The sequence below is a fragment of the Falco cherrug genome, assembly GCF_023634085.1.
Source record: "Falco cherrug isolate bFalChe1 chromosome W unlocalized genomic scaffold, bFalChe1.pri SUPER_W_unloc_1, whole genome shotgun sequence".
Lineage (NCBI taxonomy): Eukaryota > Metazoa > Chordata > Aves > Falconiformes > Falconidae > Falco > Falco cherrug.
In genome coordinates this window covers 9,779,411-9,800,083 of record NW_026599288.1, presented here as the reverse complement: position 1 = coordinate 9,800,083, position 20,673 = coordinate 9,779,411, and the positions used below count along the sequence as shown (strand labels likewise).

Genomic DNA, 20,673 nt, shown 5'->3' with positions numbered 1-20,673 from the left:
CTGGATCTGACTGGAGATTTCAGATGTTTCATTCGGGAAAAAGTCTGCTCACAGACATAGGTGCTGCCAAAGATGGTTGCAATTTGGAGTGCATGGTTCCTGAGATTATGAGATGTCTCTGAGGGGAGAGACGCATAGAAATTAGTAAGGCTGCTTGATTTGAATGCATCTTTCAGCGAGTCACAAGTCTGTAGCTCGGCCAATTCCATTTGGTAAATCGGATCAACAGTTTCAATGTCAACAGAAAATGGGTTCCGGAAAAGCTGCATGTCCTGTTCATGGAGACGAAGCTCTTTAAATCTAATTTGAAACTCCTTTTGCAACATTTCTAGTACATCCATACACGTTTTGTTTGGGAATGCGACTGCTGGTTTTTCTGCAGACAGGTTTTGAGTTGTGGGGAGATGGCAGAAGTTTTCCTCCTTTACTTGGTTAATGAGCAGGTCTAATTTGACTTGAAATGCTTTCACATGTGAATACACATCACAGATGAGCTTCCCCTTTCCTTGAAGCTGGACACTGAAATTGTTGAGTAGCTCTGTTACATCTGTCAGAAACGCAAGGTGCCATTTCCGTTCTGCATCTTTGAGCTCTGGTACTTCTTTGTTTTTAGAAAGCACAAAATCATAAACCTGTGGAAGTAAGTCATAAAATCGTTTCAAAACTGTCCCTCGACTCAGCCAGCGGACTTCTGTGTGGTACAGAATATCTTCATAGGCAACATTTAGCTCAGACAGAAATTCCTGACACTGTCTGTGGTTTAGTGCGTGAGCTCTAATGCAGTTAACACAAGAAAGCACAATTTTCATGACAGAGTCCAGCTTCAGTGATTTACAACACAGGGCTTGTTGGTGGATGATGCGGTGTATGGCTATTGGATGTGAATGGCTGCGTTTGTCCATCTCTTTGTTAATGTGTGCAACCACTCCTTTCATGGACCCCACCACGCTAGGAGCACCACCAGGTGTCACACTGAATAGTTTACCCCAGTCCAGCTCCAAATCGTTCATAGTTTGGCAAACTTTCTCATGGATATCCTCTCCTGTAGTTGTTCCTTTGGTGCTTTTCAGTGCAGCAAGCTCCTCTGTGACTTTGAAACGATCATTTGTCCCACGAATGAAAATTAGAAGTTGTGCAGAATCACGAACATCATTGCTTTTGGCGAGTGCCAATGAGAAACAGCAAAGTTTTTTTGAGGAGTTTTGCAACTGCAGATTCAAATTTTCCCCCATTTCTTCAGTCCTTCGTGTAATTGCAGGTCCTGAAAGCCTCACTGTACTAAATAAATCCGCCTTCTCTGGACACATCTCTTTGGCCACAGAAAGAAGGCATTCTTTAACAAATTCTCCCTCTGTGAATGCTCTGCCAGTGCGCGCTACGAGCTTGGCAACTTGATAGCTTGCTCGAAGTGATGACATATTGAGCTGCTTTTGCTTCACAAACGTATTTTGCTGAGTTGTCAATCCATGTTTCAGTCTTAATATTTTATCTTTTCTCACTTGTCCGACCAAAGAATCATATTTACCTTTATGTTGAGTTTCGTAGTGTCGACGCAAATTGTATTCCTTTGACACAGACACTGAATTCTGGCATATCAGACAAACAGCTCGCTCTTTGTACTCCGTGACAAAATAATCAGAAGTCCACTTTTCTTGGAACACCCCGCACTCGGAGTCAATTGTTCTTTTTTTTGACACGATGGTGCGCGCGCTTCCTACTGGTGCTGGCTTGCTTGTCCTGCCTGGGAGCTGGAGGGAGGGAGGGAGAGACGGGGGAGCCGCCCCCCTCGCTGATGCCGCCGCCCCCCTCCTCAGCCCGGCCGCGCAGTCCGGACAGGGTGGCCAGAAGGGACTGAAGGGACTTTGCCGCGCCGGGGCTCTGGCGATTCGCCCGAGTTGGCTGGACCTCGCAGTGCAGAGGCTGCCGACAGCTTGCCCAGCAGAGGAGATGGGGTGTGTGTGTGTGTCTGTAAATACCAGGGGCCGGATTGAGGACCCTGGGGGGCTGTATCTGGCCCGTGGGCCGTATTTTGATGACCCATGAGAAAGACGGTCGCCCACATGTGGAGCTGCAAATTTATTGGAAAAATTGATTCCCCTCCAACAGGTTAGGGCCCTTTTAGATACTGAAACGGAGGCCTCTCTAATTTATGGAAATCCAAAGCGATTTAAAGGTCAAAAAGTTGTTATTACTGGATTAGGAGGGAAACAAATTGAATCTGTTCAAACTAAAATTGAAATGAAAATAGGAAATTTGCCAAAAAGAACCTATTTATTTATGATTGTCCTAATCCCTGAATATATTATTGCAATTGATATTTTAAAAGGGTTAACTTTACATTTACAAGACAATATCAATTTGGAGTAAAGCCATATATTATGGCTAAACCTGTACTTGTGGGGAAAGTAAGAATGCCCCCTATACAAATTCCTTCTGCAGCGAAAATTGTTACAATGAAACAATATAGAATTCCAGGGGGACATGAGGAAATTTCACAAACAATAAAGAATTTGTTAGAGACAGGAGTTTTAAAACCCACCACCACCACCTGGAATAGTCCAGTGTGGCCAGTAAAAAAAAGTGATGGGATCTGGCAAATGACTGTTGATTACAGAGGGATGAAGAAATATACTCCACTGTTAATGGCCAGAGTGCCAGATATCATTACTTTGATTGAAAAAGTGCAATAACATCCAGGAACCTGGTATGCAGTAATTGATTTGGCTAATGCTTTCTTTACAATACCCATTGCTGAGGAGCACTGGGATCAGTTTGCCTTTACTTGGCAAGGCAGACAGTATACTTTTACCCATCTGCCTTAAGGGTGAATACATATCCCCACTATTTGTCATTAAACAATGGGCTGAGCATTTGGATTTATTCACTTTACCAGCCACCACACAGATAGTACACTATATCAATGACATTATGATTCAGGAGGAAACTGAGCAAGAGGTGCAAAATCCATTAGAATTGGTAATCTAGCATATGAAAAACAAAGGATGGGAGATTAATCCAAGCAAAATCCAGGGACTGGCTCAGACAGTGAAGTTTTTAGGGATGCAGTGGCATTGTGGGCACAGAGAAATACTGCCAAAAGCCAGGCAGAAAATTTTGGATTTTGCAACACCACAAAATGAAACTGATGCACAAAGATTTATTGGATTATTTGGATTCTGGAAACATCATATTCCACATTTAGGGCAAATTCTGGCTCCTTTGTATAAAGTAACCCAGAAGAAATATGAATTCAAATGGGAATATGTCCCCGCTAACAGATATTATCTTTGAGAATGATATCATATCTTTTAGCCTTGTCTTTTACAGAACTACCTGTTTTGGATCCTGAATCTTGTCCTGTATCTTATGGTCCATTTGGACGGTGCCATTACCCCAAGAAACTATCTGAGAAAGATTAATACAACGACTGCAAGCTGGTGGTAGAGAAATAGCACCCACTTACGAACACAAGGCAACTATACCTGCGATGCGAATAAGCCTTGTCAGATAGTTAACCTGATGTTTTCACCAGGAGTGACCTTGTGGAGAGCCCTTGGAAGGAATGGACATCTCTTTGTGCAATATCAAATGGATCAAGACACAGTGACCTTATCAAATGATAGTACTGATGCTATCAAATGCTATAATATTTCTATTCCTTGTGTATGTACTATAGAAATAGCTTGTAATTGTTGTGTTAATGATACTACTAATATGTATAATTTTAGCAGTAGTGGTACCATAACTTTAGCTATGCTCAATATGCTATTTTGTATTAATGCTACTGTGATACAAAATAGATCAATCTGGGTTGATTATATAACTGTTTTTTGGAATCACCCTGTTACTAATACTAACTAATTAAATAGAATACTGGCCACCTGTGTTTCAGTTGCACAACAGTATCAGAAGAACGTTATTCATTTTAATATCTCATTTCCACATTTACCATTATGTCAGAGGAAAAGAGCTTGGTGGGACACTTGGGTAGCACAGGTGCTGGTATAGGATTTGTAAACAGTACAGGTACAGAATCATTACAAAATAAGTTAAAGATGGGAGAAAAGGATATATCCCAACTGATCAACTTACAAGCTCAATGGATGCCTACTGCGTTCTAACCTCAAAAGCTCACATTAAAATATGATACTGAATTCTTACAATTGTTTAAGTTGTCACAAGTCAATCAGCAGAACAGTACCATTGTAGGAAGGCATCAACAGAAATTATACAGATCAAGAGACAGATTCTGTGCTTAAATAAATCACTTTTTTACACTAGAAAGTAAAATTCCCCTTCCAATCATCCAACTTAGAAAAAACAAAAAAAACCTTACCTGCCCATGATCGAAATGCTGCCACTATTCCCATTTTACTAGCTAGGAACCGTGCTTCTCTGTCCTCTCTGTCATTAAAATAACAAATGTCACAATACACAGTTAATTACTGTAAAACAAACAGTGTTACTAACATAGCAAGTAAAAAGTAGTAAACTGAAATTTTAGATGGGGGACAAAATTCAGAGTAAGAAAAATCTGTTACTACATATATATGTATGCAATGTGTACACACACACACAGAGGTTAGAATTTTTAAAGTATTGTTAGTTTTCTTTTTTTAGTGGAGGTTCCACAGTAGGAGGTTCACATCAAAAGTGATCTATATTTGGTTGGATGATTCACTCTGAAGCCTTCACTGACAGTAAGACTACAGCAAGGTCTTAGAAACTCTCAAGGACAAAGGCTGCAGGACCTCTCCGGACAGCCTGTTCCAATGCTTGACTGGCCTCACATAATATATTTATTCCCCCCCCCCCCCCCCCCCCCCCGATATCAAGTTAGAACCTCTTGTTTCCATTTCTGAGCCTGATCATACAACCATCAAACATAAAACTAGCTCAAATGCAAACTCCTCGTTGTTGATGTTTAAAGCTAGATAAAAAAGAAACCCATACCTGAAGTAAATTGTGATGATTTTTTAAAGTAAAAGAAATATAATGAGGGGAAGGGAAGAAGGGTAAAACTAATTTTCCCTTTTAAATCTGAAACACTTAACAATATTTTAGTAAGTTGCATTCTAACCTACTATCATATTCAACTTCAAATAGTTTAATATTATCTAATTGCCTTTATCTTGTCACTTTGGAAAGAAAAATAGTTTAATTCCAATACCATGAACACAACTAGCAGCATAAGTAGCAGCACTAACACTTACTTGAGTTGTCCTTCTGCTGTGTCTGGATTATGCCTGTAGTGAAAATCTGTGTAAGGAGCTAAAATTCGCTAAACAAAAGAAAGACATGCATTACTTTCACATGAGAATAGTTAACAAATCCCAGTCCAATCCATCATGTTATTCCTACTTTATAAATAATTAAGCTCTTAGCCCAAAATGTTGCATTTAAACATTTTGCACTAATACAGAGGGTGAAATCTGAAGTGAAAATGTTTAAAAATTTTCATTAGTAATACAATATTTAACTTCTGTCACTACACAAGTAAAACTGAACTCACCTCTAACTCTAGATCTGCTCGCACATACTGTCGGGTCTTTGGATGATTAATGAGGTGCAAAACTGTAGTTATCAAAGCCTCATTTATTCGGCTTATCTGACAATCAATCACATTTTTCAAGATGGTACTTAAACCACCCCGAAGAGCCACCACCTCGGGATTCTGAAGTGCTAAATAAAGAAAAAGACATCACTCCGGCTAACGATATGAAAGAAAACATTTCATGACTTCCAAAGCAACAAACTTCTCCGATTAGCACATATATCTTTTCCTTCCTAAACACTGCTGAGGCATACAATAAAGCTTTGAATGACTGATATTAGCAATAAATTGAGATTTTTTGATTAATTCATAATCAACAAAAATACTGGTCAGTCAGTCGCCACTGTGCAGCAATTTCCCAGCTTATTTCCAACCAAGTTTCCATACATTAGCGTCTGAATTTCCCTGCAAAAAGGTGTTGTGTTTCACTGGACTGACATGGATAAAATGTTTATATAAGAATATAAATGAGTAACAGATTGTTTAGTTCTTTAAAAGAGAAGTTTGTATCTTGAAAATGTTGCTGAAGTTATTTCTCATTGATTGATATAAAACTGAAAAAAATCTTTAAAAATAAGCACCCACACACAAGTATAGGGAGTTAATATAAATCACTGTCCAGATAGCCTTTACGTGGACACAAATACTGACTTCCAGAAGACAGCTAATCACAATACCCACTGTAAAAAGTTTTAAAGGAAAATATTTTTTAGTTTTCTGAACACTTGTACATTTGTCAATACCACGTGTATGGAACTTTACCTACTTCCAATCCACTAGTTTTAGAAACATCAACTGCACAGGGAAACATTTTTAAAGTAATGCAAAAATTGGCAAGTCTTAAAGTACCTGAAATCTTCAGGTACTTCACTTAAGAGATTTTGATTTTAAGTTAAAGTGATTTTGTTTTATATCAAAGTAATGACTAAAATATATTAAATGGACTTTAAGAACATTTAACATCTGATTCATTAGTTATTAAACAAATACCCTTAATTATTTGAATACAATCTATGTAATAGGAATCCACAGAAAAGAATCTTAGAAGACTGTTGACAACCACATCAAAATTTTTCTTAATTAGCTTTCAGTTATCTTACCTAGTTCACAGATAATGGCTATACACGCTCGAACCATTCTGTCTCTTTCTTGAAGACCATCATTTCCAACTGCTATTAAAGAATTAGTAATAGAACTGGGGAACAATGAAGCATTCACAGTGATCATCTGCCAAAAGTGAAAGAAAAAGCCCTCTTGTTTCTTAATAATATTTCTTTAAATATACTCACAGATTCACTAGCATTTTGTTTCCTAGATACTACCAGACCACTCCATATATTACTTGGTTGTATCCTGCAAATCCAAAAAACACTTTCTTTTGTTCTTGAAATTCTTCATTCATCAATTTACCATTCTCTTCCTGCTTCTTTTTTTTTTATTTTATATTATTTTATTATAAGAAAGAGTAAAAAAACCCTGACTGTTGCAGAGAGGACTACTGCTACCTTCAGATTTTTTCCAAGAATTTCTTTATTGCAAGAGAACACTATCCAATAAAACAGCAGATTACAAACTCTTCTAGAAGATTCATTCATGCTGCACCAGATATCTATCTTCAATACCTATTCAATTTTTTTAATTAGCCAAGACTAAACTCTCTTGTTTTGTAGAGAGATCCTTAGGCTGCTGCAGACTACAAAAAAGGACAGTCAACAAAAGAAGCTGCTATAGTATTTAGAAGGCAACTGTCAGCAACACCCCTATATCCTCTTGTAAAGTACCTGATCTTCCTAAAACTGCTGTGTAATAAAACTTCATCATAAGTTATATAGCTATATACGTCACAAAAAAACTCACACACTTTAAACACAATAAACTTTAAAAGTTTTTAGATGTTCAGTGGATACTGAGCATTTTTTAACATCTCAATTTTATTTATTAGTAGAAAAAAATGTGACATGGTTGAGTGGGTTATAACAAATTATGCTGTTCCCTTTTTAAGCAGTCAGACAAAAAAAACTATTTCCCCTTATTAATACATCTGTTTAACTATAGTGATGTTCATGTTCCATAGTATACAGGATATGTATATTGAATTTTAGCAAACTATGAAAAAATGTGAATAGAGAGCTACTCAGCCTTTGTAGTCAAAGTCTCATTTGGAGGGTGAAGTGGGGTTTTTTTGGCTTTAATGTGTGCACAGGGTTTTTCTCTTTTAATCTGGTATAAATCCTGCTTGTCCTAAACTAGCTTCCGAGGATTTCCATGACACAGGAGCTCTTCAGTAGTATAAAGGAGCACTGGCTGTTAAAATCTGTTCTATTCTGTCTCAAATTTATTGTAAATAGGTTTTAGTTTTTAACTGAAGAATGAATAACCAAGGTTTAATTTAATATCCCTTTTGTTTCCAACAAAAGCAGACTTATATCCATTATTTTTCCAAAACAGCTTTGTCCTATATTCATTTTACAGCTCCCTTAGATGTCTTACAGTTATTTGTTCAGAGGATTACTTCCTCCCATCTTTGCAGAGAATATTAAAATGAAGAGATCAACAATTATGACAAATTTATTTGAATGCTTTAACAAGTTTATTTTTAAGATGTGTTTTTGAGAAACTTGTCATACATAATGTTGTCACCCATAAAACAGGAAGCTTTAAGATAGGACTCTAAATAAAACCCAAACTCTTCCCCACCCACGTAGGTTTTCACTTTTACAGTGGCATGAAATAACAAGAATTAGCAGTAGAATGGGTGTACCAATCCACTCTACAGAATTCTAACCTTTTTTTCTACTGATATTAACATGTACTTAAGCGTGAGGACACAAGCAGCCTCCTAAAACTGTTTTGTTTCATTGTTTTCTTTGGTTTTAAGACATGAAAAGGAAAGATTTCTTCCTTGTAATATTAAATTCCAAGTATTTTAGTAGAATAAATACAAATAATAAATACAGTCCATCTGCCTTCGTTCTGCTCTACATATCAAAATGCAATTCTAAAGACCAAGGACAGGTAATGCAAGGCTACTTACAAGCAGCTATGATGAAATAAGTAACAAGGACTGTGAATTTGGTCTTTAAAGATTCCTTTAAAAAAAAAAAAAAAGAGGAAGAAAGAAGGTGGTTCATATTATACCTCATCCTGACTTCTGCTTTGAAGATAAAATTTTCTTCCTATTAAATTACTGAAGAATGGACAGAATGAATTCTATTAGATGAAGAAACACTTTTTGAAGCATTGCTAAAGATGACACTGCTAAATTACAAAGCTCTTACTATGAAATGTAGAGGTGATAGTACTAAACACTGCCCCACAGAGTATAGTCAAAAGAGAATATGAGCACTCAAAGTCCTAAAAAAATAATAATCAGAAACCAAGTTTAAAAACTTTAAAGTTGTTTTTCTTTTCTACACTACTTTAACCTGTATCATTTTTTAAACAAGTTTATTAAGTGCCTTTTATAAATTCACAAAACAGGGTTAATATTTTACATTTTGTTCTTTGACTCTATGAAAACAAAGAGAAGTGAGAGAATGTTTTAAAATTTTATATCCATGCTATTCATTTTAGTTATCAAAGATGAAGTTAAAAACTGCATCCATACTTTGGAACAGAAAACAACAGTTCTGAGATGCTAGTGAAACCCAGTTTAGCTCTTCCACAGCTTATGGTAAATTATCTCCTGCACAAATTAATTAAATCTGATTGTTATATTTGCCATTCATCTCCTCTCTTAAGATCTTCATATAATCTTTTAGGAATCCTGGTATCAAACTACTGAATCTGAAATCTTGCAAGAGATGAGGAAAGATGGGAAAAGGACAAGAGCTGGATAATAAAAAGACATTGTGAAAATACAAAATGTGCCATTCAGGACATGTGCCACAATATCCTTTGTGAAAGAGAGAGTTTCTCAAATATTGACTGCTCTGTGTCAATGCATGCTTAACTGCTGCAGCCCAGACAGGAATGAAAAAGGTGTTAACTTTATTTATAGGCAGGTTGGGTAGCTTTTTGTTTGTCTGACATGATCTTTTAAGAAACAAGGATGTTCTAGGTAGCAAAAGATGTTATGAAACATCATTCATCAACACAGTTCTCGGCATCAGAGAATCATCACCATCCTTGTAAAGCATGTACATTCCATGCGTGTACATCCCATGCACAGCATCTTTGTACAATGACAGAGAAAAAAAAGAAAAAAGCACATGTGATCAGCCATATTTTTTTAACATTTATCTTTCAGGTTCATTTTTTTAAGTCAAACTAATGGATTTATTTCTCTTGCTTCCTCTTGTTTCTTTCAAGCAAGACAGAAGTCTGCTCAACTAGGAAATACTCAAGAAAGCCCAGGAATATGAGGACACATTTCTGACCCATATAAAAACAATTCCTTATAATTGTGTTTCTATTCCATCTTCTGATTTAAGTTATTCTGCCCCTACACTGAAGCTCTTTTTTAAACCAGATTAGCAAAGAACTTTTTAAAATGGTGACTTCCTCAAGGATCCATTCCTTTATGGTTGTGGTTTTTGTTTGGGTGGCGTGGATGTTTAAGCTTTAAAACTTTTTGGCACAATTGTTAATCAAGCGTATTGTCTCTTCTGTAAGAAACCAAGTGAGCTCATTTTAAGAAAAGAAATTGCATATCAAGCTTTCATATTTTCAACCTAAATATATCTATCAAAAAATACATATACACATAAAACAGATTAAATACACACAGCGCTGCTGGGGAACAATTCTTCCAACTACTTCAAACCTTACTTGAGTCTTTGGTAGTTTTTCCTAAGATGCTCAGTAGAAGTAAAAAAATGTAAGCAAGATAAAAAAATAGAAAAGTCCAGTGCAAAGGTACAGTACTATACTGCCTGAAAAAAAAAAGCTTCAGTAGCTGCATATGCCAATTTCTCTAGGATTAACTTGAAAATGCAACTACCACAGCTTCAAACATCTCACATCCATGGGTACACAGGACAGTAACCACCACAGACTAAATAAGCCTTATCATGTATTTGAGAAAAGAACTACAGATAGCTTCAACCTCTGTGGATAAAGCAATAAAGCTAGAAGCATTCCTTCAATTGATTATTCCAGCAATAGCAATTAGCCTCATTTCTGAAATGGCAGAAAATGTCCCATCCTTGATTTACAGATGCTTAAACACACTATACAATAAAGTTAAATCATTAGATGAAACATAATAATATGGTTCTTACACCCTTGCATTCATAATTTGAATTTTTTTTCCAAATCTAATCCAGTTTGATCTCTATCAAAGAAAAATTAGGAGGATTTTTCTAGCCCACTCAAGATTCTCAGTGGTAAGAGGTTAAAATATAAACAAGTCTCAGTATTACCCTTCCTTCTCCCTTTTGAATTATCAGCGGTAATTTCTTCTCACATGATAAAGTGAGGTAAGGTATTAAAGACTGTGTGAAAAATAAAAATGCTGATGGAGAAAACTTGAAATCAGCACAGCTGACTGGCATAGCTGATAAGACCATATATAGTTAGATTTTACCTTTCTGACTAATCGAAGTGCTTGTGTTCTTTCTACTTCATTACTCTGCTGTATGTCAATACACCTAAAATACATTTAAAAACATGTTTTGTTTATAACAGTTAAGGTGAAAGTTAGTGTTGTTAACATCTTGCATTAATATTTATACAACTGAATAAACAGGAGAATATTATGACTGATTGTTTAAAAATTCTGCCTTTCAGCAAGCATACTCATCATGACTGGTCAATTAGTTACATTTTATATTTTTTCCAGTCATCTTCATTATAATTGAATCACTAGAATGTTCTCAAATATACAGTGATAAGGTGTAACAGCTTCAATAAATATTTTCTGAGCTAGCTGCATTTGTCATTTCAAAAGAAACTAAAAGTATTTGTAACATTTCACATTGTTTTGTGTGTTCTCAGATCAGAAAAGTCCTTTTGCTCCAACAAAATTAAACAGCATGCTAAAATTGACTATATGTGTATATTTATAAAAATACATATATATCAGTATATTAAATCTAACAAGATTTTAACAAAAGAAATGCTAGAAACTATAATATTTAGATCTACTCATGATATTGATCTTACTGTCTCGTTATTAGTTTGTCCTTTAGTATTCTTCTGTTGCGTCATGGATTATACTTAAATTACAAATTCTTGGGCATGAACTACTTTTTTCCCCTGACTTTGTACTAGAGGCTCTGAAGTACTGTGATAATACAAAGAATCAGAACAACTCCCATAAAACAAACTTAAGACATGAAAATTACTTAAGTTTCAACCTTCTAATAACACCACAGATTAATTTATGATTAGTGACATTTACAATTCAAAAACACCTATAATTTGTCTAATTTTTTAATTACTCATAGTATATCATATATTAGGTCATCTTTTTATTTGGATTAGCTAGTGTTATGTATTATCCCTCTATTTTTAATAAGGGACATTATTAAATTAAAGAAAAAATACTTTTATAAAGCTACATATCAAGAATGTAAGAAGATATGAAAATACCTTTTGTCACCTCTCTCAACCATGAAAAAACAAGTGATTTACAACAAGAAAGGAAGGGAAAATTACCTGGCTATCAAGTAATCCACTTTCAGCTTTAGCACCTTCTGGAGAATACTGGAGTCTCGAATGAGATAGCGGAGGGCTCGTAATCCTGCTGCTCGCACCTCTTTTGCTTCATTTAGTAAAGCTAACCGCAGACTACAATGAAAAAAACAAGGGGAACAAACAATTATTTAGCAGCATATAGACTTCACCAACTGACATGCAGCTAACACCTACCCATTTAAAATAAAGTTTGATTTCTAAAGAGAAATACTGCATTAATTTTGTCTTTGAGATATTCACCTGTACAGCTGAGAAGGCAAAACTTCACCCTGCCAGCAGATATAGACAATATATTAATCTGAAAAAGCTACAAACCAATTTAAAATTTTTTTTACAGAACAGTTTGTACATCCCTGAAATTATATATTACTAAGACTTCTATATGAGTTGTTATTTGAAAAAACAGCTGAGCACAATATTAGTCCTGAAAAGATATTCTGAATTAGTTGCAATTTTCAAGAAAATTAACAGGTGGAAAGCGTTTCCTCCTCTGCTAGACTGCCAATCCATAACCATGAGTCCTCAACACAATGTCTTCATACCTAAAAGACAAATTTGCACCTTAATTATATGCACCAGTCACTAAAGATGTTATAGCACCAATATGTTTACATGAAATATGAAAGCCATAACGTAAGCAGCCCCACACATCACAGATTTCTAGAGATTTAATTTCAAAATATAACCAAAATGTATTTATCTTTAAATAGATTTTGAAACCATTTTGCTTGCACCAAGGTGAACTATCCTAAACATAAGTATCATCATAATGTATTTTCCTAAATTTACAAGCTAAGTAAAAAGAATGGAGATTTTGAAAACCTCCAGAGATGGAGTTTTGAAGGCTCTAAAAAAAATTTGCCCCTCTTGCCTGACGACAGAGAAAGAAAAAAACCAAAACCAACAAAAAAAGCAACCATCCCCCACACCAACAAAACCAAGAAAAAAACCACAAAACATCAAAAGAACACCAACTCTCAGCCACATATTTTAGTAGGATTGTTTTAGTGGACATCTAAAAAACTAAGTACTTCAGTCAGTGAGACTGAATTTCAACATATACAAATTGAAATTTTATTTCATCTTTTCTTATTCTAGGATAGTCAAGAATGGTAAACAGCTATTCCAAGGACAAAATCTTCTGATTCTTTCTGCAGACAAGTCACCCTGTGTAAAAGTCACTCTGCCATAAACACGTAATAAAGGGACTAACTGTGGGGTCTATAACAGAACTGCTGGGGTCCTGAGTACTAGAGGCCTACACCAGGGGTCCCCAAACTACGGCCCGCGAGCCGGATACGGCCCCCCAGGGTCCTCAATCCGGCCCCTGGTATTTACAGACACACACACACCCCCATCTCCTCTGCCGGGCAAGCTCAGTCGGCAGCCTCTGCACTGCGAGGTCCAGCCAACTCGGGCGAATCGCCAGAGCCCCGGCGCGGCAAAGTCCCTTCAGTCCCTTCTGGCCACCCTGTCCGGACTGCGCGGCCGGGCTGAGGAGGGGGGCGGCGGCATCAGCGAGGGGGGCGGCTCCCCCGTCTCTCCCTCCCTCCCTCCAGCTCCCAGGCAGGACAAGCAAGCCAGCACCAGTAGGAAGCGCGCGCACCATCGTGTCAAAAAAAAGAACAATTGACTCCGAGTGCGGGGTGTTCCAAGAAAAGTGGACTTCTGATTATTTTGTCACGGAGTACAAAGAGCGAGCTGTTTGTCTGATATGCCAGAATTCAGTGTCTGTGTCAAAGGAATACAATTTGCGTCGACACTACGAAACTCAACATAAAGGTAAATATGATTCTTTGGTCGGACAAGTGAGAAAAGATAAAATATTAAGACTGAAACATGGATTGACAACTCAGCAAAATACGTTTGTGAAGCAAAAGCAGCTCAATATGTCATCACTTCGAGCAAGCTATCAAGTTGCCAAGCTCGTAGCGCGCACTGGCAGAGCATTCACAGAGGGAGAATTTGTTAAAGAATGCCTTCTTTCTGTGGCCAAAGAGATGTGTCCAGAGAAGGCGGATTTATTTAGTACAGTGAGGCTTTCAGGACCTGCAATTACACGAAGGACTGAAGAAATGGGGGAAAATTTGAATCTGCAGTTGCAAAACTCCTCAAAAAAACTTTGCTGTTTCTCATTGGCACTCGCCAAAAGCAATGATGTTCGTGATTCTGCACAACTTCTAATTTTCATTCGTGGGACAAATGATCGTTTCAAAGTCACAGAGGAGCTTGCTGCACTGAAAAGCACCAAAGGAACAACTACAGGAGAGGATATCCATGAGAAAGTTTGCCAAACTATGAACGATTTGGAGCTGGACTGGGGTAAACTATTCAGTGTGACACCTGGTGGTGCTCCTAGCGTGGTGGGGTCCATGAAAGGAGTGGTTGCACACATTAACAAAGAGATGGACAAACGCAGCCATTCACATCCAATAGCCATACACCGCATCATCCACCAACAAGCCCTGTGTTGTAAATCACTGAAGCTGGACTCTGTCATGAAAATTGTGCTTTCTTGTGTTAACTGCATTAGAGCTCACGCACTAAACCACAGACAGTGTCAGGAATTTCTGTCTGAGCTAAATGTTGCCTATGAAGATATTCTGTACCACACAGAAGTCCGCTGGCTGAGTCGAGGGACAGTTTTGAAACGATTTTATGACTTACTTCCACAGGTTTATGATTTTGTGCTTTCTAAAAACAAAGAAGTACCAGAGCTCAAAGATGCAGAACGGAAATGGCACCTTGCGTTTCTGACAGATGTAACAGAGCTACTCAACAATTTCAGTGTCCAGCTTCAAGGAAAGGGGAAGCTCATCTGTGATGTGTATTCACATGTGAAAGCATTTCAAGTCAAATTAGACCTGCTCATTAACCAAGTAAAGGAGGAAAACTTCTGCCATCTCCCCACAACTCAAAACCTGTCTGCAGAAAAACCAGCAGTCGCATTCCCAAACAAAACGTGTATGGATGTACTAGAAATGTTGCAAAAGGAGTTTCAAATTAGATTTAAAGAGCTTCGTCTCCATGAACAGGACATGCAGCTTTTCCGGAACCCATTTTCTGTTGACATTGAAACTGTTGATCCGATTTACCAAATGGAATTGGCCGAGCTACAGACTTGTGACTCGCTGAAAGATGCATTCAAATCAAGCAGCCTTACTAATTTCTATGCGTCTCTCCCCTCAGAGACATCTCATAATCTCAGGAACCATGCACTCCAAATTGCAACCATCTTTGGCAGCACCTATGTCTGTGAGCAGACTTTTTCCCGAATGAAACATCTGAAATCTCCAGTCAGATCCAGACTAACTGATGAACACTTGCATCACTTGCTACGACTGGCAGTGACAAATATGGAACCTAACACTGACCATCTCATTAGCCAAAAGCAGGCCCATAGTTCACATTGAAATATTATTGGTTTTTGTTGATTACAATTGTTCTTAATTTAAAATATTGCATTCTTTTCCCTGTTTTTTGTGCACTACTACAAACAAAATATGTGCAGTGTGCATAGGGATTTGTTCATTTTTTTCCAAACTATAGTCCGGCCCCCGACAGTGTCTGAGGGACAGTGAACCGGCCCCCTGTTTAAAAAGTTTGAGGACACATGGTCTTTCTTAACCCACTCTTGTATTGGAGCTTGGCCTTCCTTTCAATTAGTCTTTAACTCTTTTAATTGTCGATGGAGGATTTTAACATCATGCCAGGGATACAGACCATCATCAAGCTGCCCCCAATCCTCCCTGTCCCCCAGAATGTCTGACTCTCCAGCGGGGGGCCCTCTGGCTGGGGAGTGGGGCATCCTTTCGAGGTTCAAGAGGCAGTGCAGAAGGCTGTTTAAAAAGTTTGAGGACCCCTTAAGTAGAGGATCAGGTTTAATTTCTTATGTTTTACAGGGCATGGGTCAATATCGACGGTAGCCTTACGTCCTGAGGCACTTCAACGACACCAACATCGACTGAACCTGGTCTTGACTCCATGTGAAGGCAGCCGCTCAGCTCAGAACAGATCAAGAAAAACGACACAGCTTGCAGAGAGCGTGGTCTGAACTTGGGTTTTAATACATTGCGCATGGTGTGACAAGAAGACTTGGAAAGTCACACGTGCATGTGATCGGGATAGTGTGTTTAAATGTCACTCATGTAATGATCGGGTTGTGTTTTGTTCTGAAGCGAGCGGGTTGTCTGACTTTGTAGCTGTGTTAGCATACTGGTAATCTGCTGTTAATATAGAAAGACAAGTGTCAATACTTAGAGAATAACAATAGTTTTCTTGAGGTTTTAAGCTTAATTAAGGACCTTAGGTGAAGGGTTTTTAGCAGAAATTACTTTCAGGCTTTTATGATGCTTAGCTTTGCAGTGTATTAATCAGAATAATAAGATAGTTGACAGGATTTGTAGAATTAGAATAAACATTCCTCGAAGCTTGCAGGTGCATTGGAGCAGTTGGAAAAAGGAGGTAAAATGATGGCAACACCTCAAATGTGGATCATGGTTATGTTAATTTGTTTTCTGCCAGGTAGCGAGGGAATTTCTGACATTTTACCCAGAACGAATATTTGGGTAACATGGGCAAATACAGCTGGGGTAACAGATTTTTATCTGAGCTTGCAACAAGCAGATAACCCTTTTCGAACCTGTTTGATAGGTATCCCTTTGCAGGAGAATGAAACAGACTTTGATGGGTATTGGAATCCACAGAGCGTAAGCCTGGCTAACAGAGAAAGCGGTTCTTGTTTAAGCCCAAATGGCAGATATGTTTGGCCCTCTATGTGTTGCGCAGCTTGCCAGAAAACGGTCATTGAGAATTTAAATCAATTATATCAGTTACCTTTACAGGAGTTAAGACTTATTGGCTAGTGTTGTGCCTGTCAAATATGTTAATGTTACTGCAACCACAATGCCAGGTTGTAAAAGCATGTCATCACAGCTCCAACCAGTGAATGGTACAGGAGTTATCTGGTTTGATAAACCGTGGCATAGTTGGTTTACAAGGCAAGGGGAACAGGGCCGGTATGTAGGTTATCTAAATGTCACAGGGCATTCTCTTTAGAGTAACTTAAGAACAGGAGGGTTACATGTAAAACCTCCTGTGGTGCTTAAAACTTCCGCCAGGAGTGTTTCTGATTAGTGGAGATAGAGGATGGCCTGGTATTCCCATGCAACCGGTTGGTGGGCCTCGTTACCTTGGACGGTTAACATCGTTTGCTCCTCACATGAAAGATTTATTAAATGCCAATAGGAATTATGGGAGATCACGCAGATCTATTCGAACGTTTGATGATACATGTAATGACAACATACAGCTGCCATCAGTAGCCGCTGCTATAGCCACATCCATGTTTCTTCCAGGAGGAATGGCAGCCATAAATGCAAAAAAATATACGTAGATTAGCATGTTGGGGCCAGAAACAATTTAATTTGACTTCACGAATGATAAGTGAGCTACTTACTGATGTAGAGGGTGTTAGACATGTTACTTTGCAGAATCAAGTTGCCATAGATTTTTTATTGTTAGCACATGGACATGGTTGTGAAGATTTTGAAGGGATGTGTTGTTTCAATTTGTCTGATCACTCAAAAAGCATAGCTCAGCAATTAGCAGCACTGCGCAAGAATATGAAACACGTTACTGAAAGACATGATCCTTTTTCTGACTGGCTCAATAGCCTCGGGCTGAGGGGATGGTTGCAGACTGTAGTTAAAGGAGCACTGGTAGTGTTAATAGTGTTCTTGATTTTGAGATTGTTACTTCCTTGTTTGTTTCAATGTTTGCAACGCATAATGAATGGGTTAAACAAACAGATGTCTAAGAATGGGGTCTGGATTGCTCAAAAACAAAAAGGGGGATTTGTGGAGTGGCTGGAAGAAAACAGACATATTATGAACAATCCAGACCGAATAACTGGGTTGTAATAACAGGCCGCAGCTCTAACAAGCTGCAGGTGTTATGAAGGACATATGCAAGGCCAAGGGAGACAAAGAAACTGTGTATTCACAGAGAGATAAGAGACTTGGACAGAAAGATGAGAAAAAACAGGATGCCTGCACAAGGGGGGAGCAGCGTGTGGGCACCACACCAGGACCAATCATAGGGGAGATGGAAGCGTGTGAACAAGTAGGTTTAACCTATCACCTTTTACATAACAAAGCCTGCGTAGCGTGTGTATTTTTAGCTGTAGAGTATAAATTGCTGTGAGTCTATTAATAAAGGGGCACTAACTTGATCGCATTGGTCATATAAGTTGCGTCCGAGCCTTCTGCGTCAGCACCTACAGGTGATTAGCGTGGCTGCTTGGCAAGAGAATTTGTATGTACAGTTAACACAGAATATTACCCAAATTATAAATAAAACTGATTGTTGGATTTGTACCCAAATGCCAAAACATTCTGGCCATGGAATGCCCTTAATAGGTGTTCCATTGCCATTGAATGTTTCTTGGACAAATGTTACTTTCTGGCAAAATGCCACTCTTGGAAAAGATTCCCAAGCCAAGTGGGACTAGGAAACAATAACAGCCAATACCTTGGGAGACCGTTGTTTGGTAAGTTCGGGAAACGGCATGTTTGTCAGAAAATACTCAAAGTGTAACGAATCCATTTCATTGAACAAGACAACTATAGACCCAGCGTTCCAGGCACATAATTATACTGGTCTTCCAGTTCCGGTAGGAACAGGGTGGTATTGGTTGTGTGGCACAGCAGCTCGGAAAACTTTGCCTCTGGGGTAGCAAGGAGTGTGTACCTTAGGCGCTCTGCTTCCTAACATCACTATTATTGATAAAACAACACTAGACCCTGTGAGAAGAGGACAGAGGAGCATTTTGATCAGAAATCAAAGGACAGATAACCCCTTAATTGAAAGGCCGACAGGCTATCATAGCTTTATACGATGGCTAATCCCATCATTGGGAGTTAGTGAGTTAGAGAAAGCTATAGTGAACATCTCAGCTGTAATATAAACAATTGAAAACAAAACTATAGATGCAATCAGAGCCCTCCAAGAAGAAATTACAAGCCTGTCAAAAGTAGTAGCACAAAATCGTATGGCTTTAGATCTATTATTAGCCTCGCAAGGAGGGGTATGTACAATAATTCATGTCAGCTGTTGTATGTACGTAGACCAGATGGCCGAATCACTGCTGACTTACAGGAAATCAGGAAACAGGCAAAGATCTTACATGAAGTAACTCAAGATGACATATCTTGGGGGTTTTCCGAGCTGTGGGAAAAACTGACCTTCTGGTTACCAAATTTAACATGGTTAAAACAATTGTTATAATAATAATAATTATCCTGTTGTCCATAATATTTTGCATAACAGTTTGACGCGGCTTGTGGTGTTTCCAAAACACAGGAGATTCCTATAGTGAATGGAAGAAAAATCAATTACAATGGAAACTAGAGTCCAACAAATATTTTGAAAAATTGTTAGATAAAAAACCAATGTATTAGATTGAGTATAGTAAAAGAATTTACTAATTTTCTAGAAAAGGGGGGACTGAGGGAAGGGGTTAAAGAAATTTTAGTAGATCTAATTGCTTAACGATTACCTAGACTGTTGTTGATAAATAATGCTTTGTTTTACTAACCATTGTGTAAATTAACTGAAGCAAGGAGTCTACACTTCCTCCTGAAGGACAGTTCGTGATGAGAACTAGCTAAAACCAACTCTATAGTTTGGACAAAGACCAAGGAACAACTGAGTCTGCGAAGAAAGAAGGTAAAAAGTTCAGAGCGAGGGAGACTACCAAGACCTTCGTCCCCACAACCCCCACCAAGAGGCACCACACAAGCATAGTTGGGAGGGACTTATGGAAATGACTTCTTGGAACTAATTTTAATATGAAGCGGGGCTAGGTTATGAATATGTATATGCATATTTGGAAATCTTATGTATATGCAGCATTTGATTATATAAATTGAGGCAAATTGTTGACCCGGGCGCGTATGGCTTTGGGGGGTAGTGCTGCCCAGCGCTGAATAAACATACCTATTTTACAATCTGATAAGATTGTGGAGTCTGATTCTGCCCGTCACTACTGAGTGATTTTAAAAGGAACCTTATATAAATAAAATGTCAGTTTGCATTTTTGTCCCAGAGTACAGCCCCAAGTCTCCAGAATTTTTTTCCTCACTGCTCAAGATGATTTTCAGATGGGTAAGTTCACAGCTCTGTGAATCATTGTTATACCTATTTTTCATGTGAGCCATTTCCTCTATATTTGTAACAAGTTATAAGTCTTCTGCTCTGTGAAAGTATATTCATGAATGTCTCTTTCTGAACATATAAACCAAAGAAATGTTTCTGGTTCCAGTAACAGTGAAGTTTTCCCAATGTAAGCCAGCATGTTTCAGCATTACAAGCTGATGGCCAACACACATTATAACCATTTTATGCAAAAAGATTTTAAACAAACATTGCCATAATTCTACATTCACAAGAAGGAGAAAAAGAGTATAACTTAAGTGTCT

General features: G+C 38.0%; 1 protein-coding gene across 6 annotated transcripts in view; it reads right to left on the bottom strand.

Annotated features, from left to right (window-relative positions):
- LOC129734860 (rapamycin-insensitive companion of mTOR-like) overlaps window positions 1–20,673 on the bottom strand; it is a 109,226-nt gene that overhangs the window by 57,789 nt on the left and 30,764 nt on the right. For 5 of the 6 annotated variants that reach the window (XM_055700193.1, XM_055700192.1, XM_055700191.1 and 2 more), the window contains 6 exons: window positions 12,155–12,286; window positions 11,082–11,145; window positions 6,655–6,781; window positions 5,513–5,682; window positions 5,214–5,281; window positions 4,337–4,404 (listed from right to left, as the gene is read on the bottom strand). In XM_055700193.1, the coding sequence (XP_055556168.1) occupies window positions 4,337–4,404; window positions 5,214–5,281; window positions 5,513–5,682; window positions 6,655–6,781; window positions 11,082–11,145; window positions 12,155–12,286 (629 nt within the window). Of the gene's footprint in view, window positions 1–4,336; window positions 4,405–5,213; window positions 5,282–5,512; window positions 5,683–6,654; window positions 6,782–10,281; window positions 10,913–11,081; window positions 11,146–12,154; window positions 12,287–20,673 lie in introns of those variants that run through there. The other variant, XM_055700196.1, reaches the window with a different exon arrangement.